This window comes from Pelophylax lessonae (genome assembly GCF_965119305.1).
Source record: "Pelophylax lessonae genome assembly, chromosome: 7".
In the NCBI taxonomy this organism is placed as follows: domain Eukaryota; kingdom Metazoa; phylum Chordata; class Amphibia; order Anura; family Ranidae; genus Pelophylax; species Pelophylax lessonae.
Genome location: NC_138774.1, coordinates 190096554 through 190124079, shown reverse-complemented (window position 1 = coordinate 190124079; position 27526 = coordinate 190096554). Strand labels below are relative to the sequence as shown.

The 27526-nt window shown below is 42.2% G+C and overlaps 1 protein-coding gene across 1 annotated transcript in view; it reads left to right on the top strand.

Annotated features, from left to right (window-relative positions):
• ADAMTSL2 (ADAMTS like 2) overlaps positions 1-27526 on the top strand; it is a 144140-nt gene that overhangs the window by 36415 nt on the left and 80199 nt on the right. Inside the window, exons 9-12 of the mRNA XM_082262776.1 lie at positions 2491-2571; positions 3152-3327; positions 6680-7010; positions 8911-9280. Of these exons, the coding sequence (XP_082118902.1) occupies positions 2491-2571; positions 3152-3327; positions 6680-7010; positions 8911-9280 (958 nt within the window). The remainder of the gene's footprint in view (positions 1-2490; positions 2572-3151; positions 3328-6679; positions 7011-8910; positions 9281-27526) is intronic.

Below are 27526 nucleotides of genomic sequence, written 5' to 3'. Positions count from 1 at the left end.
ACTTAGGGTTGGAGGCAGGTACAGGGTAAATTCACACTTCAGGTTGCAGGCAGGGACAAGGTAAATCCACACTCAGGGTTGCAGACAAATACAGGGTAAATTCACACTTCAGGTTGCAGGCAGGTACAGGGTAAATCCACACTCAGGGTTGCAGACGGGTACAGGGTAAATTCACACTTCAGGTTTCAGGCAGGTACAGGGTAAATCCACTCCTGAGGATTGGCAGGTAGAATTGAAGAGGCCCGCGGGAACCAATAGGAAAGTCTGTAATCTAGCCGCAGTCTAGAGACACACAGTCTGACAAACCGCAGAGCAGACACAGGTGGAAATCTCCTTCCAGGACCCTGCTCCACTATCTAAGAATGGAGCTGCACTCATGCTGGTGGCCAGGTAACCCCCAGCCTGGCGCCGAGTTGCCTCGGCAACCAGCCCCGCCCCCCCTCTGCTCCAGCCCACACAAGGAGTGTGTCCTTTGTTCCCAGCGAGGAATCATACTTTTCGGTGCATGGCTGGGGAGGAAAGCACAGTGGGGGGGGGGGGAATCCCTTGCTGGGGAAGAGGGAAAAGTCCTGGGAGTGCAGGGAAGAGAAAAATTAGGGGGAGGAAAAAAGTAGGGCCTGTGACAGTCACTTAGCATGTAGCACTTGAGTCTTCATCCTCTATTGTCCTTTCCGATACTCCCTGATTTGTTGAACTTTTCAGATTAGATGTACTCAGAGTTACCAAGCAGGCAGATAAATAAGAACATTTATAGAACCTAATTTACCTAAAAAATGATTTGTTATTGTGTTCAGTCAGTCTTGTGATCAAAGCACTTCTTTTGGACTATACAGCGAGGTCCTGGACTTTCACTGCAGTAGCAGAACAACTTAGCAAGAACACCCTTTCCCCCTAGCCTGCTGATTGGACAGTGAAGGAGCAGCATCACTTTGATGAGCTCACCCCCCTTTTTACTATATGCACTGCATCAGTGCTGTCACCCCCTCTGTCAGTCAAGGGCTATTGTGTATGGAATTCCAGGAGTCAGGAATCACTGAAAAGTCAGTTACATTGAAAATAAATTTTAATGTTGTTTATTTATTTATTTTCTTTATAAAAACATTGTTGTAAATCTGCCTAGGGTTTAAGCACAAAAGTGGAAATTATACCAATTGGGGTTTTTTCACACGGCCGTTCAGTTTTTTTGTTCCGCTCCGGTGCTTTTTTTTTTTCACGGAGCGAATGACATTTGTGTCATCCGCTCCGTATGTCCGCATATCATCCCATCCGTTTGCGGATGATATACGGACATAATGTACTGTATGTCTATGGGCATTGCGGATGTCAGTGGATGACACCGCTGACATCCGATTTTGCATCCGTTCCGTTTTTAAACGGAACAAAAATAGGGTTCTGTTCCGTTCCAAAAAACGGAACAGAACCGAAAGGATGAAAATCGGATGTCAGCGGATGGTCATCCGCTGACATCCGCAATCCCATTGACATACATTATGTCCTTATATCATCCGCAAAAAAATAGCATGATTTGTGGACATGCGGAACGCCCTTGTGAAAGGGCCCATTATGCTTCTATACATGGGCTTTGTTTGCAAATGCTGAGTCGAACCAGCAGTCATCCACCACACTGTAAAATTAAAATTATCCACGTGGATTGAAAACTGCTGATCTGCATGTGAAGCCTGCTTCATACGCAAGTCAAGGGAGGTAAAAGAAAGCACATCTACATGAGCGTCAAATCTGGCCATACACAAAACAAACTTCAACTGGTTCCAGATGAACAAAATGCGCAAATGGGTTGCCCTGTTGGCACCCTCTAATATCCTTTGTGTGAAAATTCAAAGGAGTTGCTAGAAAATTGTTGAACAAACAGCACCCGCATCCAATCGAATTCTGGGACTTTTCAGGACTTTCGTCAGTCAGCGGTGCTAGAATACAGTAGCCCACCCAAGAAATTTGTCCATCCACGCTGTTTAGTGTGGATGAAGGAAGCTGTTATATTTCTTTTGTTCAATCTGCGGGCTGAACAAATTAACCTTTTAAGGCCAACTTTAGGTTGTCAGACATTTTTGCAACCATGTGGCCTAAATATAAAAAAAAAAAAAAAAACAAGGAAGAGCAATGCATTGCTCTGCCCCTTCTTGTAGCAAAATGTTATTTCTGGATCTGGATTTATAAACATACAATCGTGTAAATGCAGCTCTTTGTTTTTGTGATCCACAAGGCCCATAATGTCAGTTTGAGGATTGTTCTGCCTATCTGACTGCATTCAATTTACCTCTGTTCCTTTTGCATTCTCTGTTATCCAATACATTGGCCATTATAGAAAAAGGTTAACCATTGTAAGTATCTGATTTAGTTGTAAGCCACAAGCCTTCTGTTTCATCTTCATCTACTGCTTTACATTTCTGGCCTTAGAATAATAGCACAGCTTCCTGGCACTGTGAAACTCACACTGGTTTGATTCATCTTCTGACATGTTCTCATCTACAGGGTATGCCCTGGTCACCCACATCCCAGTTGGTGCGAGAGACATTCAGATAGTGGAGAGGAAGAAATCTGCAGATGTTCTGGGTGGGTGATGTGTATCTTCATGTTGTCTGTCTATCACAGTATACTGCTAGTTGTCTTCTAAGTCTGTTACAGACCATATGTTTAACTCACAAACTTAATACCTTGAGAACTGTTAGCACAAAACTTTGCCCCAGGTCCGTTCACACCCAGGACAACCAGAATACTTGAAGATATTAAGGCTTGAATTGTGAGAAAGGAGCTGATACCTCACCTATAGCGTTCTAGGAAGCGATGGAGCCCCTTTAATTTTTTTATTCTATCTCCCAGGATCTATATAGATGTGTTCTATACTCTATACCACTGTTGTGATCATTTTGAGGGGTTCCTCACAATTTTGTTTTAATTTTATGTTACTTAATGGAGAATGTAATGGAAGGAGCTGGAACATACAAAGGTAGCCTGAAAGATGGACAAAAATAGTATTTAAGGAATAGAGGAGGAATGACTTGATATACCAAACTTCACCTATACCTAAAATATCACTTTTTGGTGGAGTGGTCCATTAAAACATTTTTTCCAAATGACAGTGCCACTAAAAGTGCATCTATGTACCAAGTTGATCTTTGTCTGTGTTCTCAAGCTGTTGCAGATGATTCCGGATACTACTATTTCAATGGAAACTTTAAGGTTGACAGCCCAAAAAACTTTAACATTGCCGGAACTGTATTCAAATACCGCAGGCCCATGGATGTGTATGAGACAGGAATAGAATATATCGTGGCTCAAGGACCAACCAACCGGGGCCTGAACATCATGGTAAGTTCCACCACTTTCCAACATCTGCAGCTGAGTGCAGCAAAGACTTCTAATGCTTGACTACCAGAGGACTGTTTTGTCTGTGAAGAGGACTTGTCACTTGTGAAATCTGAATAAACAGAGCCAAGTCATAGAACACAAAAAAATGGAATATACTTTTACTGACTGCAAAAAGGTATTTGGCCTGGTCTTGACTGAGAGTAGGGCCAATATAATGTATTAAATGGGGATGTAGGGAAAAAATGGGGAGGGAAGGGGACTGGGGGAAAGAAGGGGGAATGGGACTTTAAATGAGACTCGTGCAATAGAGTCTCCATCCCTGATATGATAAACATAGGATAATGGGAACACAGTGTTCAGAACTAAAAACGTGGGACTTTGTATGAGGTGTGGCCAGTGTACACATAATGATATAATGGTAATACATATACATCTGCTGGTAAGCATAAAAGCATATGATTAATCATCACGTGTTTATTGACATGTTCTAAAGCACTTTACATCGGTAAAATGGGTAAACATTAAATCAAAGGGGGGTATACAATATACAAAAAAGGTATAATGATAAGACCATAATAAATGATAAAAACATTGACAGAATAGACTAACAAGACATAGGTTGTAGATATAAATGGTAGTTGGATGCATGTTGAAAATTGGCAATCAGTTGAATGGCCTTTAGGGCTCAACGCGTTTCGTGAAAGGAATTTCACTTCATCAGGAGCAGGCACATTTTGGTTTAAAAGGATAGGAGGCTGTTGGCCACCCAGGAATGCGTCCATGAAGGGAACTGAGGGGGCGGATGCTCCGCACAAGGCCAAAGCGCCAGGTCCACACACAATGCATGAAAATCCATTATGCCATATCCATAATCCAATATAAACTGCTCAGCCTATACGCTCTGTCCTGACTCTCTGTTCTTTGATGGTCTGGTATACCTGATTAATGTTCCCTGGCTTCATCTCTAGGCAGAAGAAATGTTGCCTCTGTCATCTTTCTTTGTTCAGAATGACTGCCCCAGTGGGTCACACTGTAGTAATACATTTTCAAAAAAGTATTTCTTTAAGATATGTTTCAAGCCAAGAATATTGGCAATTTATATATGATAGAACTATTTTTTTAAGGAAAACTCCTGCTTACATCAAGCTATCCTCCAACAGTACAGAAGAGTTACAGCCACCTTGTGCGCAGTTAAAGTATAACTAAAGACAAAACTTTTTTTTTTTTTTCGTTTTGCATAGAGGGGAGATGGATTAGAACACCTGCCAATTTTCTATTGCTGTCTGTGTCCCCATTAGGGAGATTCGCCCTCTCTATTTGTCCTGTTTACCATTATCGGTGAAAGTAGAAGAACATTTTGGGTTGGCCCCAGAAAAGTAATAGAGGGGAAATCTTTCAATGGGGACACTACTTCTGATTAACTGGGGGTCCCCAAGAGATTACCTTAATTTGCCGGGATTACCTCTCACTTCCGGTTTGGCTATGGGACAAGAAGTGAAGGCAAATCTCCCCAATGAAACAAAGATGGCAAAAATAAACCTTACAGGGGTTATAATAAACCTTGCTTACGCTATCCAAAATGGAAAAAAAAAGTTTTGCCTATAAATCTACTTTAAGTCGAAAATGCAGGATAAATTGCACACCTGGCACACAATTGCTATTCTTGACCTCTCCATCTGTAAGTATTGCTACTGAAAGTTACCACTTTAGTCAGATGAGTTATGTTTTTAGGTGAGATGTGCCATGGTGATGAGGACTCGGTAAACCCTCTGGATACAGACAGAAAAGACTTTGGTGTGGCTCTGCTGTCAACTCACTCACAAGTGGCCAGAAAAGAGAGATTAAATATAGGGAGCTGTATTCTTCATGGAGGAAGACTTTTGTCTGTTAATTATTGAGAGGAATTTGAATACATTTATAAATGGTGGAAACTCCTCTTAAAGCCAAACTCCAAAAGAAATATTTTTTTTTAGCGTTGGATATACTTAAGGCAGAGATAACACTTTTGTCAAGTTTTATTGATATCTGTGACCCCCATTGGGAAGATTTTACTTCACCCCCTCCCCAGATAAATTCTAGGCATGGTATTTTTTTACATAGTTACATTGGCCCACTTGGACCAATGTAACTACGTATATACCACATATACAGTACTGTATTTATAGCGCCAAAATAAATAAAATGCTATGTAAACAATTAACAAAATAAATAATAATATATACTCACTTTATATTTTTATGGTTATTTACAGAACCATATTTATTTATATAATTATTTATAAGACACTAACTATTTACTATTATTTATTTATTTAATTGTTCACATAGCTTTTATCAAGTTTGGTGCTAAAAAAATGTTTATATACAGTATTTTGTTTAGGAATTTCCTGTATAATTCCTTTTGTTAGCAGCCATCTTTTGAATTTTTTCACTGAGCGCAGGCTGGTTTATATATATATATATATATATATATATATATATATATATATATATATATATTAGGAATATGTATATACCATACCTGGCCAATGTCCCTGGAAGCTTGAAATCACTGAAGTACTTCGGTGATCTCCACTTGTTTCTGGGTCCTGTGCCGAATGTCTGCTTGATGCATGTGAATACAGTAGGTAAGCCGCTTGGCACGGGTGCCATTTTCAGAATGCTTTGCGTTTTCTGAGTGAATGCAAAGCATTCTCTGATTGAATGACGTGGATGTGATGGAGAGTGTAATGTCACTGCCCCACATCTCCACCTCACCCAATCAGAGAATGCTTTGCATTAATTTAGAAAATGCAAAGCATTTTCCAAATGGAGCCCATACTGAGCGGCTGACCTCCTATATTCACAAGACATCAGGCCGGCATCTCAACATGGGACCCAGGAGCAAGTGGAGATCACTGAAGTAACCAAGTGATTTCCAGCTTCCAGAGGCAATGACCAGGTGTGATATATTCATAGTTATATTTGTTCAAGCTGAATCAATATACCTATGTAAAATATAAAATGCCTGGAATTCTTCTTTAATCACGAATGTGATGGTCAGAAGCAAGCATAATGAGATGTCAGTACTTATCGTGGATAGAAATTCAGCTTCAGAAGCTGCTGCAATACATTGTGGGATGTGGTAGAGGGTGGGACATGGCTGACCTCAAACTTGCTGCAAAGTTGTTATTTGCATTTTAGATGTGGCCTGGGTTTGGAGGCTTTTGGAGAATGATGGATCTGAATCATCACAAGCCAAGGGTATGCGTGGGCACATTATAGTGCTGGCTACTGCATACTAATGTTGGTTTATGTGGTATTTTCTAACTGCAGGTTCATGACAAGAAGCAAACACTTGTCTCACTTTGCAGGTCTGGAACCAAAATGGAAAGAACCCCTCCATCACTTTCCAGTACACTCTCCTACGAAGGCCGCATTCACGAATTACGCAGCCTGTGTATTACCCGTTCCCCGAATCGGAAAGTGAAGAGAGCAAAGAGCTGGAAGAGGATCTGACATCTGGAAACACTAGCTATATTGCTAACCTCCAAAGAGGGCGACCAAAAGGAGAGGCACCTGGTTTAGGACGGCAGACCTCATTGGAAGGATTCAATTCTGCCGGAGGACCACAGACAAATGAAGTATATGAAGGGGGGGAAACAATGGATTGTGATCAAAAGACAAAATGCAAAGCCATAAAAGGTAGCTTTAGAGCATGTTTATTCCACAGCAAAAGTCACTGAATATTGTAATGTGCCCATTTTTTGTCAATTATCTCAATAGTGGCTGTCTGTGCTTCGAAAAAATATCAAGGTCCTCACTGCTGAGATTAAAGGATAAACCAACTAGCACATGTACTGTTTTTAGTCAGCGCAAGTAGGCTGTCATTGAACTTGGGGAACTGTGCAGCACCATTTGCCTGTCTATTAATGGGAAGCAGCCTGCATATGTAATGAGCAACTATTGTGGTTCACATATATTTAAACACTAATATATAATAAAACGTATAATTAAACACTATTAACAGAAAAAACACAATAAGATTATGTTAACCTTAATAAAACCTAGAATGCAGTTCAGATTGGCCATTCCCCACCCCATTTATATGTTAACAGTGATCATGTGACCAAATGTCTAAGGTTTTTGTGGCCAAGTGAAGGAAGCTATGAGCTGTATGTTCTTCAAGAAAGGCAAGTATTTTTAGCCTTTCTTGTGATAATGTGGTTCTAAAGGCAGATGTTTTTTTATCTTAATGTATTCTATGGATTAAGATAAAAAACCTTCTGTGTGCAGCATCCCCCCTTAGCCACCCAATCCTTACCTGAGCCCCATCTCAATCCAGTGACGTTGCACGAGAGCATCGGTTGTCCAGGACTCTCCCTCCTGATACCTACTGTCAATCAAAGTCAGTGAGGGGGCAGGGCCAAGCCGCATCTCCGTGTCTTAATTGGCACACAGAGCAAATGCTCAGCTCAAGTGCCCCCATAGCAAGCTGCTTGCAGTGGGGCCATTTGTCTGAAGGGAGGGGCCAGGAGCACCAGTGAGGGACCCGATAAGAGGTAAGTATAACATGTTTGTTATTTTTAAACAAAAAAAACCCAAGACTTTAATATCACTTTAAATTATCCCAGAGGCCTACTTTAGTTAGACTAAAATAAAAAATTTAAAATTAAACATTTTTTGCAAAGTATGATGACAAAAATGTTAGTTTCCTAGCTGTTAAACTGCTCTTCTGGCATAAATACTTTAAGTTAGAACAAAAGAGAGGGGAAGGGAGGGAGACAGCGCAACCACTCTGATATATGAAGTTCCAGCAAGGTTTAATTGTAAAGAAAAGTTATAAGTGAATGCTCAAAAAAGTATAAAAACCACACATAATGAAGCAGATGGTGAGTCTTTGGTGGAGGCACAGACCTAAAAAGGTGCAGGTAGATGGATAGATGATGAGCTGCTGCAGGCACAAAGTCCTGACTCCTGATCTCTATGCCGCTGACTATTAGTAGGAGGCTGAGATGAGGAAGAGGAAGGTCCCTCGAATCGTGTCCTGTGACCCTGGACTCCAGGTGGACATTACCATCCATCCACTATTGACTCCGGGAACAAGGAAGCCGCAGCATTACACATGCTAGCTGAGCTGCCATTACCCTACTAACAGTCAGCGGCACAGAGATCTGGACTTTGTGCCTGCAGTAGATCATCATCTATCCATCTAGCTGCACCTTTTTTGGAATGTGTCTACACCACAGGCTCACCCTTTCCCGGGACTTCATTATGTGCAATTTTTATACGTTTTTATTCACTTTTAACTTTTCTTTGCAATTAAACCTTGTTGTTTTTTTAATGGTTTATTTTTCAGTTTCATCATTTACATTTCCCATGAGTGGTTGAGTGCTGATAGCCTAGCACCTTTCCTGGCATTGGGGACATTTTTAAGTTGGTGTTAAATTCGAACAAGGATGCTTGTGGTGACTTATGACTTTAGGTCAATGACAGTAGCCAAAGGATCAGCATAACAAGCCTTTCAGGTCAACAATTGCAGCCTTTAGTAAAGGTTTGTTATAAATGACTTTTTAATATCACCTTTCCTATTTCGTCTTTGCAGATATAAACACAAATCAAACAACTTATATGACAGATGACGTAGATCATGATGCCATCCCCCGATTTACCTCAAAGGAGTTCTTGTCTGGAAATGCCATTATGAAGAAGTTCTCTGGCAAGAGCTCAGACTCCAGAGAGCCTTTCCAAAGCTTGAACAGAAGTGTCATTTTCTCTCAAGGGGAACCTCTAAATTCTGTGGAACCCAATCTGGAAAATCTGTATGTCGACTATGATGACAATGATGAGACTGCTCCATTCGACCTAAATGTCACCTTCCTGGAGCTTAGCATTGACCGCACTATGAACACATCAGCTGAAACCCAGCTAAGCAACACAACCGTCATTGCGACCAACAGAACTCAGAAAGGGAGGTAAGACAGCCTTAGATTCCATAAAATTCCAAGATTCCAATATAGTATTTTGAAGTTTTGAGCCACCAATAAAATCTCCTTATTCTTTTTTATTTTATTTGATTTGCAGTATTCTAAGCAACCACCAGCTGCCAGTCAACCAGCCACAGGCCAGCAGAGTTCCTATGTTCCCAGGGGCCAGCTACATGGCTGGCATTCTTCAGCTTTAGTTAGGTGCGCTGTGTTTCAAACTGTGCCAATGAATGCCTTAAGTTTTAAAGTACAGCCATTCCTTGTGTGCCTGGTATCACAGGAGCAAATATAAATCCTAAACAAAATTTTTCTTGTGGCACCTTGGCTTATAATATTAGTCCATCTAACATTCTACAGTTTTTTGTGTGTTTTTTGACCTTTGCCTTATTACAATTCTGTCTATGAGCTACACTAAATTATTTACAAACTACACCCTTAGCAATTACAGGTAGACATGATATCAATTGGCAAAGCAAGTCCAACCCAATTTGCAATGACTGTAATTTTGTGTATTAAATCTATATTTATTAGAAGTATTTTTTCAAACACTGACATGTAACTGTAAATTGGAGCTGTGGTAGGTCCTTTTTCTTGGCTTCTAGAAAGAAACACAGTGCAGGGAAGGTATGTCGGAGCTTCAACTTGGCACTGAAGTCATTACTTGCATGCGAAGAACAGTTAGGAAAAACATTTTCACTAGCACTTTGCAGCATCCGCATTTAGCTAGTTAGGTTGTTATCATATGTATAAAGAAAACCTGTCATAATTAAGACTCCCGTCCACTGTTGATGGGTTGCATCTCAAGACTTTTAAAACCAGTTCTCATGAATGAGAGCTGTGATTGCATCTGGTATCAGCTTTCTTTACAGGTTCTTTTTAACTATACAACAGTTCTACTTTTATTTTCTGTAAAGCATCTTTTTTTAAACCATGTTAATATACTTGAGCTAAATTGATAGACATTAGAGAGAGAATAAATGTAACTAAGGGAAAGGATGAAGGATGGGGGACAGAAAAACATGACACAAGAACACAAGAACGAAGCAAGCAGACAGAGAAAGAGTGAATGGCGAGATCAAGAGGGAAAGCAAGAAGAGAAAGTGGGGTGGGGGAGAGAGAGAGGGAGATAAAGGTGGAGAAAGGGAGATAAGATGGAGGTGGGGATGGTGAGCGGGAATAAGAGGGAGGTGAAAATGGAGAGAGTGAGGATAAGGCAGGATAGATTGAGATATGATGGAGGGGGAAGTGAGAGAGGGAGTTAAAGATGAAAGGGGGGATGGAGAGAGAGGGAGACAAGGTAATTGGAGGGGGATAAAGATTGGATTAGGGAAATAGGATGAAGGGGAGAAGAGAGACAAAGATAAAGATAGAGGGACAAAAAGGAGAAAAGGGGAAATAAGGATGGAATTAAGATGGAGGGGGAAGAGAGAGCGGGAGATAAAAATAGAGGCAGGGTTTTGGAAAGAAATCAAGTTAAAGATGGGGAGGGGGAGATAAGATGGTGAGGGGAGATAGAGAGAGGGCGCGAGATAAAGATTGGAGGAGTGAAATAGAAATTGGAGGCATTTGGATGGAGAGAGGTTTTTTTTTGGGGTGGGGGGGTAAATATGGAGCGGGTTGGAGGGGAGATTAGATGGAGCGGATTAAGAGGGGGGGGGTAACGTAGGGGGGAGATGGATAGAGAGGGAGATAAGATGGAGGGAGGAGGAGATAAAGATACAGTGTCTTGAAAAAGTACTCATTACCCTTGAAAATTATCCACATTTTGTCATGTTACAACCAAAAACATAAATGTATTTTATTGGGATTTTATGTGGGAGACCAACACAAAGTGGTACATAATTGTGAAGTGGAAGGAAAATTATAAATTGATAAATAAATGGATAAATAAATATGTGAAAAGTGTGGCGTGCATTTGTATTCAGACCCCCCCCCCGAGTCAATATTTTGTAGAACCACCTTTTGTTGCAATGACAGCTACAAGTCTTTTTGGGTATGTTTCTACCAGCTTTGAACATCTAGATAGTGACATTTTTGCCCATTCTTCTTTGCAAAATAGCTCAGGCTCTGTCAGATTGGATGGAGAACATCTATGAACAGCAATTTTCAAGTCTTGCCACAGGTTCTCAATGGGATTTAGGTCTGGACTTTGACTGGGCCATTCTAACACATGAATATGTTTTGATCTAAACCATTCCATTGTAACTCTGGCTGTATGTTTAGGGTCGTTGTCCTGCTGGGAGGTGAACCTCCACCCCCGTCTCAAGTCGTTTGTGTACTCTAACAGATTTTCTTCTAAGATTGACCTGTATGTGGCTCCTTCCATCTTCCCATAAACTCTGACCAGCTTCCCTGTCCCTGCTGAAGAAAAGCATCCCCACATCTTGATACTGCCACCACCATGTTTCACAGTGGGGATGGTGTGTTCAGGGTGATGTGCTGTGTTAGTTTTCCACCCCTCATAGCATTTTTCTTTTAGGCCAAAAAGTTCAATTTTGGTCTCATCTGACACCTTCTTCCACATATTTACTGTGTCTCCCACATGGTTTCTCACATACTGAAAACAGGACTTCTGATGACTTTCTTTCAACAATGTTCCTTGGCCCTCATGATGCTGTTTATTCACTAAGGTTCTCTAACAATTCTCAGAGGGCTTCACAGAACAGCTGTATTTACACTGAGATTAAATTAAACACAGGTGGAAATTATTTACTAATTAGGTGACTTCTAAAGACAATTGGTTCCACCAGATTTTAGTTAGGGGTATCAGAGTAAAGGGGACTGGATACAAATGCATGCCACACTCATCAGATATTTATTTGAAAAAATGTTGAAAACCATTTATCATTTTCTTTCCACTTCACAATTATGTGCCACTTTGTGTTGGTCTATCACATAAAAATCCCAATAAAATGAATTTACATTTTTGGTTGTAACATGACAAAATGTGGAAAATTTCAAGGGGTGTGAATACTTTTTCAAGGCACTGTAGAAGAAGGAGAGGTGGAGACAAAGGGAGATAAAGATGGGAGACGGGATAAAAAGGGGGGAGATGAAGACATAGAGAGAGACAGAGAGAAAAAGAAAGGAAGAAAGAGAGAGAAGAGGGGGGAGGGTAAGAGAGGAAACGAGGAAGAGAGAGAGACAGAGAAAGGGAAAGAAAGAGAGCTCCTTGTCATTCCTCTCTGCTTCCCGCAGCCCGTTTAATAGCAGATCATTCTTTTCAGCAGTTACAAAGAGACGTGTGTCTAGAGAGACAGTCTAGACAGGACATTATTAGCCTGGAGTTTAAATAGTATGTTGAGTTTCTTGTGGAATGCAAAGCAAAGGTGTGCTCTACAGAACGTCTAACTTACTTTTTTATATGTATAAATCTGTAGACTAATTCATAAAGCATCAATAACATAAAAAAAGGAAATAAAATCGAATTGCCTCAGGCATAATAATGTAAACCTCTTATCAAATTGTTGTACTCAGGCAATGCGGCATATGAAAGAAATGTACTTTGGTCAAATACACTGCCTGGCCAACAAAAAAGGTCACACACTCTAATATTTTGTTGGCTTTGATTACGGCACACATTTGCTGTGGCATTGTTTCGATAATCTTCTGCAATGTCACAAGATTTATTTCCATCCAGTGTTGCATTAATTTTTCACCAAGATCTTGTATTGATGATGGGAGAGTCGGACCACTGTGCAAAGCCTTCTCCAGCAGATCCCAAAGATTCTCAATGGGATTAGGTTCTGGACTCTGTGGTGGCCAATCCATGTGTGAAAATGATGTCTCATGCTCCCTGAACCCCTCTTTCACAATTTGAGCCCAATGAATCCTGGCATTGTCATCTTGGAATATGCCCGTGCCATCAAGGAAAAACAAATCCATTGATGGAATAACCTGGTCATTCAGTATATTCAGGTAGTCAGCTGACCTCATTCTTTGGGCACATGCAGTAACTATCCAATAAGATAGCTACTGCATGCTTAGTTTAGTTATTGCTTAGTTAATTCCAGGTGGCGACTTTTTTTTTGCCCAGGCAGTGAGGCAGTGTATAAGTCTTTGGGAAAATAAATCGCCATCAGCAGCCATTACTTTCATTATTGCTTTAAGCAGCCACAGCAAGATTATAATAAGCTTTGGAAAGAGAAAAGCAATTTTAAATAACATCAAGTTACAAAGGACTTGTGTAACAAGTCTAATATATCGCATACATATTTTTTATGAAAAAAAAAAAAAATGTTACAACTAAAGGCAAAACTTTTTTTTTAGATTTGGATAGAATGGTGAGGGGATGGTACCCTGGTCAGGTTTTTATAGCTGTCTGTGCCCCTGTTAGGGAGATTATTTTCTTTAATTCTACTGATTACCAATGACACTGGAAATGAAAGTGAGGATAAATCCCAAATTTTGAGTCGTCACCAAAACAGGAATAGAGTTCCAGTGACAACTAAGTCTGAGGCCAGGTTCACACTGGTACGGCAAAACTGTTGTACAACTGTCAATCCAAATTTGCCCTGCGACATCGGTCCTACTTCCATTCCACTTGAATGGACAGGATGTGATTTTGCCCCGACTTTGAGATAGTCTGACTTGTCCTTTGACCAATCAAAACAATCCCAGCATGACATAAATTCCTTTTCCTGCTGCTGTAATGATCATGTTGGATGTCACAAGTCGGAGGGTTAGGACGAGGATCCGACTTTGATCCGACTTCAGTGATATTGAATGGGTTTAAAACGGACCAAAGTAGTGCAGGAACCTTTTTTTACCAGCCGCTGCCTGTATACGGAGGCAGGTCGGCAGGTTTCAGCGAATCGTCGTACCTGTACGGTGGTTCGCGGGAGCGATCCTGGGGCGTGCGCGTGCCCACTTGCCAGCGGGAAGCTGATCTATGGGGCCAGCGCCTGCTGGGCACCCACGATCGCTCCCTGTGAAGAGAGAACGGCGGTCTGTTGTAAACACAGCAGACCGTTGTTCTCTCAGGAATCAATGCAGAGACCCTGTGTTTCTCCTATTTAGGAACAGAGGTCTCTTTATTGATTTCACAAGCCCATCCCCCCACACTTAGAAAATAAAAAGGGTGTTTAACCCTTTGATTGCCCCTGGGTTAACCCCTTTCCTGCCAGTGTCATTAGTACAGTAACAGTGCATATTTGTAGCACTGATTAGTGTAGTAATGTCACTGGTCCCCCCCAAAAGTGTCAAAAATGTCAGTTAGGAGTCCGATCTGGGATTTTTTTTTACCAAAAATATGTAGCAGAATACAAATTGGCATAAAATGTTAAAAAATTAGATTTTTAAATGTTTTTTTTGGGTAATGTTATATAGCAGAAAGTGAAAAATTTTGTTTTTGTTCAGAACTGTGGATTTGTTTGTTTATAGTGCAAAAAATAAAAATGGCAGAGGTGATCAAATACCACCAAAAGAAAGCTTTATTTGTGGGGAAAATAGGACATCAATTTTATTTGGGTACAGCGTTGCATGATTGTGCAATTGTCCATTAAATTAACGCAGTGCCGAATCGCAAAAAATGGCCTGGTCATTAAGGGGGCAAATCTTCTGGTCCAGAAGTAATTAATATGGCTCTCATAAGGAACCATGGATTTGTAAACGTCATGGGACATATGCTCCCAAAGTCGGAGCGTATGTCACACCAGTGTGAACCAGGCCTGAGAGGTGATTTCCCTCACATTGGAGAGATACTGTCCTTTCTGTTGAATCCACAGGACAGGAAGTAAAGGCAAATCTTTAAACACAGACAGATTTAAAAAAAAAACTGACTGTGGTTTTTACTCTTACCTACTCTATCCAAAATGAAATCAAAACTTCTGGCTTTAGATATACTTTAAATAACATTAAGCACCTAAGACTCGGTCCACACTAGCGCGACTTGTCAGGCGACTTGTCAGCCTGACAAGTCGCGCTCCCTCGCGGCCCATTGACCGCTACAGGACCCGTTCTAATAGGAGCGACACAAGTCGCTCCGACTTAGAAAAAGGGTCCTGTACTACTTCGGGGGCGACCTGGAGCGACTTGCATAGACTTCCATTATGTGAAGTCCATGCAAGTTGCTCCGAAGTCGTGGTGCATGGCATTGCACAAGTCGCCCCCGAAGTAGTACAGAGTCGTGTCGCCTTAGTGTGAACCGACTCTAAATGAGCACTTTGCAAACAAAGCTGTAAGGTGATACAGAATGGATTACTTATTGGGAATCAATTGTTACTGGCATACGTACTCTTGAATAAAAACACCCTCCATTTCAGCAGTATTAGATTTGGACAGTGACAAGGACTACTGAGATCTTGCTAGTGTGTGAGAAATAACGCAGGTATATTTGCTTCCAATCCCATGGGAGGGAAGAAATTGGCAGAGACCGATAGCATGAAAGCCCACATTAAGCAAGAGTTGTCATGTTTTTGTTTTATTTGTCACATAGTTAAACTGGCGTTGGCTGTAGCTTGGAGATAATTTAGAGAACACCTGTTTAATGGGAGAATGAGAGTAAGCGTATTTTTAGTTATAATTGTAGCATTGATTTCTGAGATTCACATTGTAAATTTCTTTCTTTTCTATATTTTCACAATTGTATTTAACATATAGATTTGTCATTTCTCCCCCTAGTGGTTACATCTGTAGATGAGGGATTTGGAATAGCATCCTTGTTTGAAATAAACTGGTGGGGTGGGTGAAATTTTCTTAGCTGCTATAGGGATCTTTCACACGGAGTGGACCGCATTGCGATCCGCTCCGGCACTTTTTTTTTTCACGGAGCGGATGACACTTGTGTCATCCGCTCCGTATGTCCGCATATTATCCCATCCGTTTGCGGATGATATACGGACATAATGTATGTCTATGGGCACAAAACGGAACAAAACTGAAAGGACAAAAATCGGATGTCAGCGGATGACCATCCACTGACATCTGCAATGCCATTGACATACATTATGTCCATATATCATCCACAAAAAAATAGGATGATATACGGACATGCGGAACGCCCGTGTGAAAAGGCCCATAGGAGGACCAAATGAGCATCAGTAAGTCAAGTAAGCAGGATGGGGAGTGGCTAGATATCAGGACACTTGGCTGACAATTACATTTGAAAGAGTCCATGTTTTAGGTGTCTTGGGGTGCTCTGCAGGGAAGCAGAGGAGACATGCAGGCACCTGCAGTTTTCTACTATTTACAATAAGACCAGTTAGGAATCGTTTCACAAAAAAAGTCACTTTAAAGCCCAGCTCCAGGAATATAAAAATTCTCCCTTGCAGTCCTGCGCTGCAAGGATCACCTGCTTGCTTATTCTAGGGAAAGTAAAAGCACTTTTACCATAGCTCTCAACTGTCCCTGATTTCGAGGGACTGTCCCTGATTTGGAACAAAGTCCCTCTGTCCCTCTTTCCTACTCATTTGTACCTCATTTTGGTCTGATCTATATACAGTAATTGTATATAAAATGCACTTTTTATCTTTCAAAAAGTGTTTCCTAGTGCTAAACCTCTTATTTGCTACATTTGTCAATTCCAAAAGCCAATATAAAGGAATAGTAGTGGTTAAAAAAAAAGCACTTGTGGGTTTAACTAATCTTTTTTTCCATACAATTCTCCTTTAAAGGGTAGTGGCAGTGGATGTGTCCTATGCCTACAGATTTTTGCTAATAGGTGTCTCTGGTTCCCACCTCAAACAGTTGGGAGGTGTGCTTTTATGTACTCGATCCTCTGCTCCCAAAGCAAATGGTGCTCCCTTAGGCCAGTAATGGTGAACCTTGGCACCCCAGATGTTTTGGAACAACATTTCCCATGATGCTAAACTACACTGCAGAATGCATGAGCATAATGGGAAATGTAGTTTCAGAACATCTGGGCTGCCAAGGTTTGCCATCACTGCCCTATGCTTTGGTGGTGGACTATCCCTCTGCATCATCCCATTCCATGCAGAGCTATGAACCTTGCTTTGGTCCTGATGAGGTCAGAACCTTTAATGGAGTATGGGGGAGAAGATGCTGTGGGGACCACTGTAGCAGTGTGGAGGAAGAGAGAAGCAGTAAAACAGATTCTTGTTGCCCCGGAGACCTAAACAAGCAGTTAACCACTGCAGCACCACTGCTAGGAAGAATGGTTTAAGTTTCATGCAGTTCAGCATTAAGGGCTGCTCAAATAAGACCAATTTGTGTTCTAGTGTATTGTTTTAAGTCCAGTCAGCCCTGACCCACAGACTTTCACTTAGTGAGGAGCAGTAAAATACAGTCATTATATAGGAAAGGAAGCCAAGCCTCAATATGCAATAAGCAAATATGGCTGTCCCCAATGTGCATACAGTATATACTGTATTATTACACTGTACTCAGAATCAAGGTTAGCGCACATTGATAACATTGACATTGGGCTGATTACATTCAGATATATTTAAAAAAAAAGTGAAAAAAAAGTTCTACTTTAAACTGTCCCCGGGAGCCGTCTGCTGCTGGAAACCGAATCTGTGCCAAATCAGACCGGCACAGCTCCACTGAGAAGGAAAACTTAAAACCACACACTGCCCGCTCATTTATATTTCAAAATAAATAGGATTCCATTTCTTTTAATGATAGACTCTGTACAGCAGTGCTTATTTAAGAGGCCGAGCGCGCCGTGCAGGGAAACGCGGTTTCTCCCTACGAAGGTTTATAGGAGAACCAAAGTCAGGCAGCGTAAGTAATAATTTTCTGACGCACGTAAAGTTGGGCTCCATATTACAGAGACCTGCCGGGCAGCCTTCGCCAGGGATTAGATGCTGCCGTGTCTGTGTCCTTTTCATTTGCCCACACCAAACCACACAGAGAAAATAACAGCCCAAACGTTTAACCTGAGAGGCGCAGACATGGAAAGAGCTGTTTGTGGGTACCTGAAACCTGCAATAAAGTTACAGGAACATTGATTAAATGGAGACTTTTTTTTTTTTTTTTTAAGCACTATAACAAACCTTTGCACTTGGTTAGATGGGCGCTTAAGCAGGGAGATTGGCACAAAGCAGCTATGTTATCTGTCATCACAAATATCTGTGGCATTGAGCCAGGATAGGAGGGTGCAGTCTACCCAAAACTAGTACTTCAGTTCATGGTAAATTATGGAAACACCCTAACAGCTTCTTTTGTCTCATGGGCACTCTGCTGGTTAGTTCCCGTGTCTGAATACCTGATGTGGTCATCCTCATGATGGGCCCCCACTATCCTTTTTTTTTTTTTCATTATGGAGAATATAACAGGGAAAGCTGGAACACCCTAAAGTGGGTGGGAACACTCTGAATTTCCAAGTGACAAGGAGCCAGGGGGCCAGGAGGAGCAAACGCCAGGGTCTGACTCAGCTCAGTAAGGCTCCAACTATAGCTAAGACATCAATTACAGGTGGTATGGATAAAAAAACTGCGCTAACCCTGTAATGGAAATGTGAAATACTGCCACTTATGGTGATTAAATGGCGAAATATATCTTACCGTGCAAAGTTGAAATAGCAAACTGTGAAGGTATTTCTACCTTGTGCTATAAAAATTATATTAAATAATAAACATTCATAAATACCATCAATGTGCTACTCAATTAATAAAGTGCAAGGAATTAGCAATATAGTGCCACAAAGTATTGTAAAGTGCCTTCATAAAGTGTATTGTGCAATAGTATTGATGAGAACCTTGATAATTAAATCAATAGATAAAGTGCAATATAAACCAGCAAAAAAATGTCACAAAAATATTCACATAAAAAATATATATTCACATAAAAGAAGTTCATATAGTCCGTAGTGCTGATACTAGACAGTGCAAACAGTGCAAAACCACAATCCTTCAGTGCAGCTATAGTAAGTGCCAGTGCAGGTGCATACGTATGCAATAGTGGTGTGACCCTCCGCTTCACCTTGGTGACAAATGGTAAGATATCCCACTTACCAGATGGAATGGATTCCGGTTGGCATACGCCAGCAGGAATCTGTACAGGCTTAATCACGGTGGTTCCGGTTCCCTGGTGGTAGATGAGGGTCCACAGCCTGTACCTGGATGTTCTCAGGATGTAGAAGAACGAAGGCTTCTCATAGTGTAGGCGGTTAAAAATCTCCTTTTATTAAAAAAAACTTACGCAAATAGCAAAGTACAAACGTTGCATAAAATATATACTGGTGCCCTTTGCAGACTAGGGTGCCTCACGGCTGTTACCGGTGTCTGCTCGTGTAATTCACGCCGTACCCAGAAGTGGGGAAGACGGCGTGTGGTTCAAGTGAGGGCCCAGATCGAGGCAGCGTGCGTTGCAACTTGACGCGTTTCTTCATAGAAATGACGTTGTCAGAAGTTCCGACTGGTGATCAGAAAGGCAATCAAAGGGTTAACTGTGTGTCTAACAAGTGTATGTGTGCTGATTTTACTCACAGGATCTGGCTGCCTTTTCTCCCTGAACTCAGAGTTGAAGGAAAAGAAACAGACAGATCGCTGTTCTGTGTTCACTGTGATTGTAACCACAGAACTCTGTGCTCTGATTGGCCACAGCCGATCAGCAGGTATGCAGCAAAAATCATTGGCTGTAATCTGCTGAAAAAATCATGCTGTGTCCAATCGCAGCACAGATCAGCAGGGGGCCTACGCACATGTGCCCAGAAAACAAGAAGTGGATCGTGACCTACCCGTACGTTGCTGGGCCTAGCTGTGCCACTAGCAGTAAATGTACTGTGAGCGTGCAGCAAGTGGTGAATCAGGTAATTCCAGGTGTATCAAAGCAAAGGTGTGCAGATTTTACATTTCTTTAAAAAGCAGGCAGAGTGTGCCCTGCAAACATGTGTCAGAGTCAGATCCTTGCTCACTGTGTGGAAGCAGTGGTCTCTCTGCAGTGGTCCAATACACTCCCTGCTAGGTCAGAACTGTAGTTCAGCAATAAGCAAAGTTTATGCTCCCTAATACTTTGAGAGCTCTAATTCTAATTCAGTAAAGGGCGTGTTAGATCTTTGCAGACAAACTAGCATGTTGGCAGGTGATAGGCTTTTCTACTCAGACTGTGACTGCTTTCCAGAGAAAGCTGGCAGTAAGACATTAACTACTTGCCGACCGCCGCAAGTAAATTTACTGCGGCGGTCAGCCCCGGCCAGGCAGAGTAATTAACGTCACTCGCCTGTCACTCCTTTAAGAGCCAATAGCAGGCGAGCGCGCGCCTGCTGAGGCGCGCGCCCGCCTCGGCTCGTTCACAGAGGAGTGCGGACCCGATGTCCGCCGGTCACAGTACAATCGCCGGTACAGCGGGAGAAAGACAGAGCGGCTTATGTAAACAAGCCGCCTGTCATTCTCCCCTGTGTAAAAATGAAGATCAGACGGTTCTACTATGTAGAACAGTTGATCTTTGTTTTTACACTAGGAGACCTGTCCCTGCACAGTAAGAATCACGCCCCTAGAACACACTTAACCCCTCCCTGTCCAATACAGTTAACCCCTTCCCTGCCAGTGTCATTTTTGCAGTAACAGTGCATATGTATAGCACTGATTACTGCAGTAATGTCACTGGTACCCCCAAAAGTGTCAAAAATGTCAGTCAAGGGTCCGATCTGTCCGCCGCAATGTCGCAGTACCGCAAAAAAATCGCAGATCGCCGCCATTACTCGTTAAAAAAAAAACACCAAAAATGACAAAAATGTTTCCCTTTGTTAGTAAACGCGATAACTTTTGCCCAAACCAATCAAAATACGCTTTTTGCGATTTTTTTTACCAAACATATGTAGCGTAAAACAATTTGGCCGAAAATGTTAAAAAATTTAGATTTTTACATTTTTTTGGGGGGGAATTTCATATAAAAAAAAGTGAAAAATATTGTTATTTTTGCAAAAATTACGCTCTTTTTTTGTTTATAGCGCATGATCAAAAAATCGCACAGGTGATCAAATACCACCAAAAGAAAGCTCTGTTTGTGGGAAAAAAAGGCCGTCAAATTCGTTTGGGTACAGCGTCGCACGACCGCGCAATTGTCCGTTAAAGTCACGCAGTAAAAAATCGCAAAAAACCCCCTGGTCAGGAAGGGGGTAAAATCTTCCGGGGCTTAAGTGGTTAAGCACTTTTTGTTTTGATGCACCTGGGATATATGGTATGGAGCTGATTTAAGAGGTATTTAACCCAAAACCAAACATTTATTATTTTGCAACTTACGAATTCTAAGATGTAATGGCTGCATTCGTTTTCTTTAATTTTCTTCCTTTAAATTATTTTTGCACGGTGGTTCGGCTAGTAAGTCCCGATTCACACTATAGCGATGTCAGACATCGCATGTGATTTGCTCTGAAAATCACATGCGATGCAAATTCACTGCCTAGTACTACTCCTGTAGATGGCGCATAACCCAATGGTCAAGAAGCATAGCTGCTGCTTCTGTCAATGGACTCAGAAAAAAGGATTTTACGGTAAGTTCTTACAAAAATCCAGTTTTCACATGTATTAAAATGTATAGATGCCAAAATGCATCTTCTCATACATTGCACATATTCCCAAAACCAATGAATTGTGGTTATAAAGTAAGTACTATAAAATTGGTTCCTCAGAGGCCAACGTGTTTCGCTATGCTATAACCTTTTGGCTTCCTCAGGGTTTGGGGCACCAAAATAGTACTATCTACAACTAGAGAGCGAATCATTAGTATCTAACACACTATATGTCTTTATACATCATATAATTACAAAATAATTCACACAGAGCAAGCACAATTCTGTGTTAGTGTATATACATACAACACCCACCTTAAGACTAACCACATAGGTGCAGGCTACCACGGAAGGGCGCTGGGGTGTTCTGGGAGAGGCAGAGGCATCGTCACAGCTGTGATATGCGCAGTGGGCTACCGGGTGGAGAGGAGCGCTCATATATGCTGCATGACCATCGATTGACTTGATGGTAAATAGCCCTATGGTGTTAGATTACCATGATTGTACAGGGAGAAGAACTCCCCCTAGGGTACAGCATAGGAGCGCACCAAGCACCCATGTCAGGCAGCCATATTGCATCCATAGTGGCACAAGAGTGGGTGTCATAATCCATTATCATTACATAGACAAATCCAAATCACAGTAATCTCTATTCAATTATGAGCAAATGTAAACAACATGATATGTAACCTACATATACCCCTAATATTCTGGCAAATAGATAGTAGAATATTATTATATAACCTGTTGCATGTATCCACAATATCGTACTACCATTGTTTTCTAAGGCCCAAAGGAACCCAAGGATATTTTAAACAACTAGAATTTATGGCAGCATATACATGCATGTATGGCCATATTCATATAGGAATAGGAAAGAAATAAAAAGAGAAAGTAAGAAAAAAAAAAAAAAACAACAGGGATTGTCGTACCCACATAGATGTTATCTTATAGGAAGGGCTTAAAGCTTAATACATCGTTCAAGCCTGGTGGTGTTGTGGCTCTAAGGTTGTATATCCATTTTGCTTCCTTACGTAAAACTTGGGGGTCTATATCCCCCCTCTTGGATCCTCGAAAATTGTTTCCAAAACTGTCAATTTGATTACAGTTTCATCAAAATGATGTCGTATTCCGACATGTCCCCCAATAGGGGTGTTTATTTGGCCATTTTGAATGTATGAGATGTGGTCTGATATCCTTTTCCATAGGGGTCTGATTGTTTTCCCTATGTAAAAGGCTCCACATATACAAAGCATAATATAGACTACCCCTCTTGTTTGACAGGTGATCTGATGATGTATGCGTCTCACTCTGTCATTGGGTAATCTGAAGGAGGACCCTTCAAGAATCCTGGGGCAGAATGAGCAACTCCCACATCTAAACAGACCGTCTTGTTCAATGGTCCGTGGTCTCAGATAGTGGCTAGCCACAAGTCGGTCTCGGAGAGAGGTAGATCGTCTGAACACTATCTCTGGATCATCACCAATGTATTTACATAATATGGGGTCATTTTATAGACTCCAATTTTTTTGTATTATCTTTCTAACTAGTCTATGTTGATTGGAATAGGTAGTAATAAATCTTGTTGTGTCCCCATCCTTTTTATCCTCTTGTTTTTTCTTGAATAACAGATTGTGTCTGGTTTTTGTTTTGGCCCTATTATATGCCTTCCTTAATATTGTTCTACTATAGCCTCTAACCAGCAGACAATCCTGTAGTTTTTTATGCTTCATTATTAAACATCTCATCCATAGAGCAATTTTGTCTCAATATCAAGTATTGAGAGTATGGAATGCTTTTAATCAGGGGTTGTGGATGTGCACTTTCAGCATGTAGGATCGTGTTCCCTGCTGTCGGTTTCCTAAATAGGGTAGTCCCTACTGATCCATCCTGTTGGATAATTATTGTCGTATCCAGAAAATCAAACTTCTCTTTATTGTAGGACATTGTGAGTTTGAGATTATAATTTTTCACCTCTGGTTTCGTAAGGAATATCTGAAAATCGTGACTCAAGTCAGACCATAAGAGGAGTACATCGTCGTAGGTGGTCAAGGTACAGCGGGAGGCCCTCATTGGCAAATAATTCATGTTATCCAACCCCCCCAGGTGCAGGTTCGCATAGGTAGGGGTACAACAAGTGCCCATAGCTACTCCCTGCACCTGGAGGAAATGGGAACCATCAAAAGTGAACATCGTGTTCCAAAATATACCTCAAAAGATCGAGGATACATTTTTTATATGTATCACAGTTTGGTCCTCTTTCGCATGGGAATTTAGCTACCGTCTTAATGCCTGTTTCATGTGGTATTGATTAATACAGTGCCTCGATATCTAATGCCACCAATAGGCATCCTGATGGAAGGACAATGCCTTCTAAAGCTCTTAATAAGTCAGGAGTGTCTTGGACATAATCCCGTCACATGTGGGCGTAGATAGTGTTTATTTTCATCCAACAGCTGCATCAAGTCCTTTAGGGATCAAAAATCTCGAACCGAGAAATCTTTCCATGAATCAGTCATATTTTTGTCCTTAACCTTTTTCTGTCTTTTCTTATCAAAAATATATTTATATGTCAATCGTCGTGAAAACAAGTTGAGATCTTCAATTATATCAAAGTGTTCATTAGTTGTATTAGTTTTGGGACAGAAGCTCAGTTCACGACATAGGATTTCTACTTCGTCTGGTCTGGGGAAAGTGTATAAGATGATAAGTTAATTACTTCAAGTTGGGAATTGTCATTATCCAGTGGTCTAAATTGCCCGCTTTGTTCATGTGTTCCTTCAGACTCTCTTCTAAAAAAGAAGAGTTGTCGTTCGTTGTGAGTTCTTTAGGTTTTGTGCTATTATTTTTGTTTTACAGGACTGCACCTGCCATAGTTGGTATTATCATTTTAGTGATCATCAGTGAATCTGTAAGTGTAGCTTTAGGTAAAATTTGTGTTGCTACTGCAGCAGCTCCTCTAGTGATAGTATTAAGTGTGTTACTGATTCTTGGTATACATAATTGGATACATAATTAAGTTTTTATATGTGATAGGATCTATCCGGTCAGCCTCTCCCTTTACACCCCAGCACCCTTCGGGGGTAGCCTGCACCTATGTGGTTAGTCTTAAGGTGGGTGTTGTATGTATATACATTAAAGCGGAGTTCCGGGCACAAAATCGATATTTTTTTTTTGTGCCCGTCCGCTAGTTCTGCATCACCTGAAAAGGAATTGGATAGTTAGGTTTTTTTTTTTTTTTAAACTCACCTTGTAATTGAAGATCGTAAATACTCACCTCAGGGTACTTCCTCCCTCAGCGCCGCGGCTCCGCTGTCACTTCCTGTCTCGCGATGATTCCTGGGAGCTGAACGTCATCGCTCCCAGGAATCAATGCGACGGCACAGGCCCCGCTCGTCACTTCCGGGCCTCGCCGCATTCCCCTGCTAAACAGCTTCTGGGCATGCCCAGAAGCTGTTTAGGAATGCGGCGCCGCACTGGAAGCGACGAGAGGGGCCGGTGCAGGCGCATTCTGGGAGAAGAAGACGCGGAAGAAGACGCCGAAGAGGACCGCGCCGGCTTCAGCTGCCCACAAGAGAGATGGAAACGCTGTGGAAGAAATTTTATAAGTAAGTATTTCTTCTAAAAGGTAAGTGCGAACCGGGACAGATCAGAGGCTAGCCATTGTGGAATGTACTAGCCCTGACTGTCCCGGGGGTATGTTTGTTAAAAAATTACTTCTGTGCCCGGAACTCCGCTTTAACATAGAATTGTGGTTGCTCTGTGTGAATTATGTTGTAATTATATGATGTATTAAGACATATAGTGTGATAGATACTAATGATTTGCTCTCTTGTTGTAGATAGTATATTTTGGTTCCCCAAGCCTTGAGGAAGCAGAAAGGTTATAGCAAAACGCGTTGGCCTCTGAGGAACCAATTGTATAGTACTTGCTTTATAACCAAAATTCATCATTTTTGGGAATATGTGCAATGTATGAGAAGATGTATGTTGGCATCTATACTTTCTCTTTTATCCACCGACAGATGTAGCTGCTGCTTTAAATCATAGACGGATGGGTAATAAGCCCCTCCCATTAGGAGTGACCAGGTAGAGCCAAACGCTTTGACACGCCCAGGGGGGGCGAGGTCTCTGGGTTATTACCCCTGGCCTCACCGTTGCATCTTCAGTTTTAGCTGCCTGGTCTTAGGAGTGGCCAAACAGCTCCCTGCTGGGACCTTTTTGTCCTAGCTCTGTTTTAAACATCTTAAAGGGAACCTTTTTTATTTTATTAAATTTTTTGTTGCTGCTGACTCCAGTTCCTGTGGAATGCCGGCTGGGTTTTGGACTGGATATATATGAGAGCCTTACGGTCTCCCAGTTTGTGCCAGCAAGCACTTGCAGACAGTAGCTGCGCGCTGGGTCTCCATAGCAACTATAGTCCCACGGACGGGGACTGGCCTGCGGGTGAGACACCCCGCCGGGACGCACACAGCCGACAGCGTGCTCACTGCAGTGCAGAGACAGTCTGTCAGGATGGACGCCCACCCTCAGCAGCGTGGTCCGGTAAGTGCAGTCCCCCTGTCTGGCCTGGGGCAGACGTGGGCTCCTCTATAGGTGAGTAGGACCCTCGGGTACCCATACCTCCTACCACCTTCCTCAACTGTGAGGGGTCACCTGGGAACTTCCCCCTCCTACCCTGACCTCTCCCTACCCTGGGCTCCGGACCCCCGGGACACTTTTAGTGGGGGGTCCCCTCTGTAAGTTTCCTCAGGTGCTATACCGGGTAGTGGACAGTGGGGGGGCCTCAGAGTGGGGTACATGGTTGCACCTGATACCGCTACCTTGGGGGGGTTTTATCCGCCGGGATGACCCCCAGCAGGGTCCCCGGGCCATTTACTAGAGTAGGCCTCACTAGGCCGGAGGTCACGTGCTCATCGGCGTGAAGCTGCCCTTTTGTTGTGGCCTGCAGCCTAAACAGGCCTCAGCAGCCTGCCTGGGTATCCCTATCACTGTAATGCTGGTGGCCATTTTCCTGGAGCTGGAGACAAAACTGCACAGGAGCTTCTGGCTCTTGTTGGCGGGGGCGTTTCCTTTTACCTTCTCTTCTCCTTGCTGTGTTCTCCATGTGGTAACTACTCTAGAGGAGTTTAATTACCCTGGCCTTCACCTTTTCATCTTCAGAGGGTTTAGGGCCTTTAGGGGGCTTAGGATTATCCCACGGAGCCGCGCTGCATGCATCACGATCGCCTCTTAAAGGCGCAGTGCACACCGGTAGCGGTGGAATTGCTGGGGCCTGTGGTGCCTTTGTAACCTCACTTAGCCTCAGGGGCGTTAATATTTGGCGTTTGGGCGTGGATTGCTCCCTCTTAGGCCATTGCTCCTGTTTTCAGGAGAAGCTTCTGTTTAACCCCTTGCGGTGCAGGTTCCGGTGTTTCCCCGTTTCCCTGTCTGCTCTTACATTCTTACTGTGCAATAGTCTGGATAGTCTGGATGTTCTTCCGCTCGCAGCCAGAGCATCAGTGGTAAGTGTGCTCATCAGACGCGCAATCTGGCTAAAGTCCTGGTCAGCCGACCAGGCTTCTAAGAAGCTTTTGGCGGATCTTCCCTTTCAGGGTGATCACCTTTTTGGTTCCTCCTTGGATGACTTGATCAAGACTGGGGAAAAGAGCACACTCCTTCCTCACTCGACTAAGGGTAAGCGAGGTCCTTCCTTTACAGTCCAGAAGCGTCTTTTTCGTGCGACCTTGTCACAGAAAACCAAACAGACTTCGGGCAGAAAAGGATCCAGGAAACAGTGGGCTGGTAAGCCGAAATCCTCTGCCCCCAGCACCTCCAAGC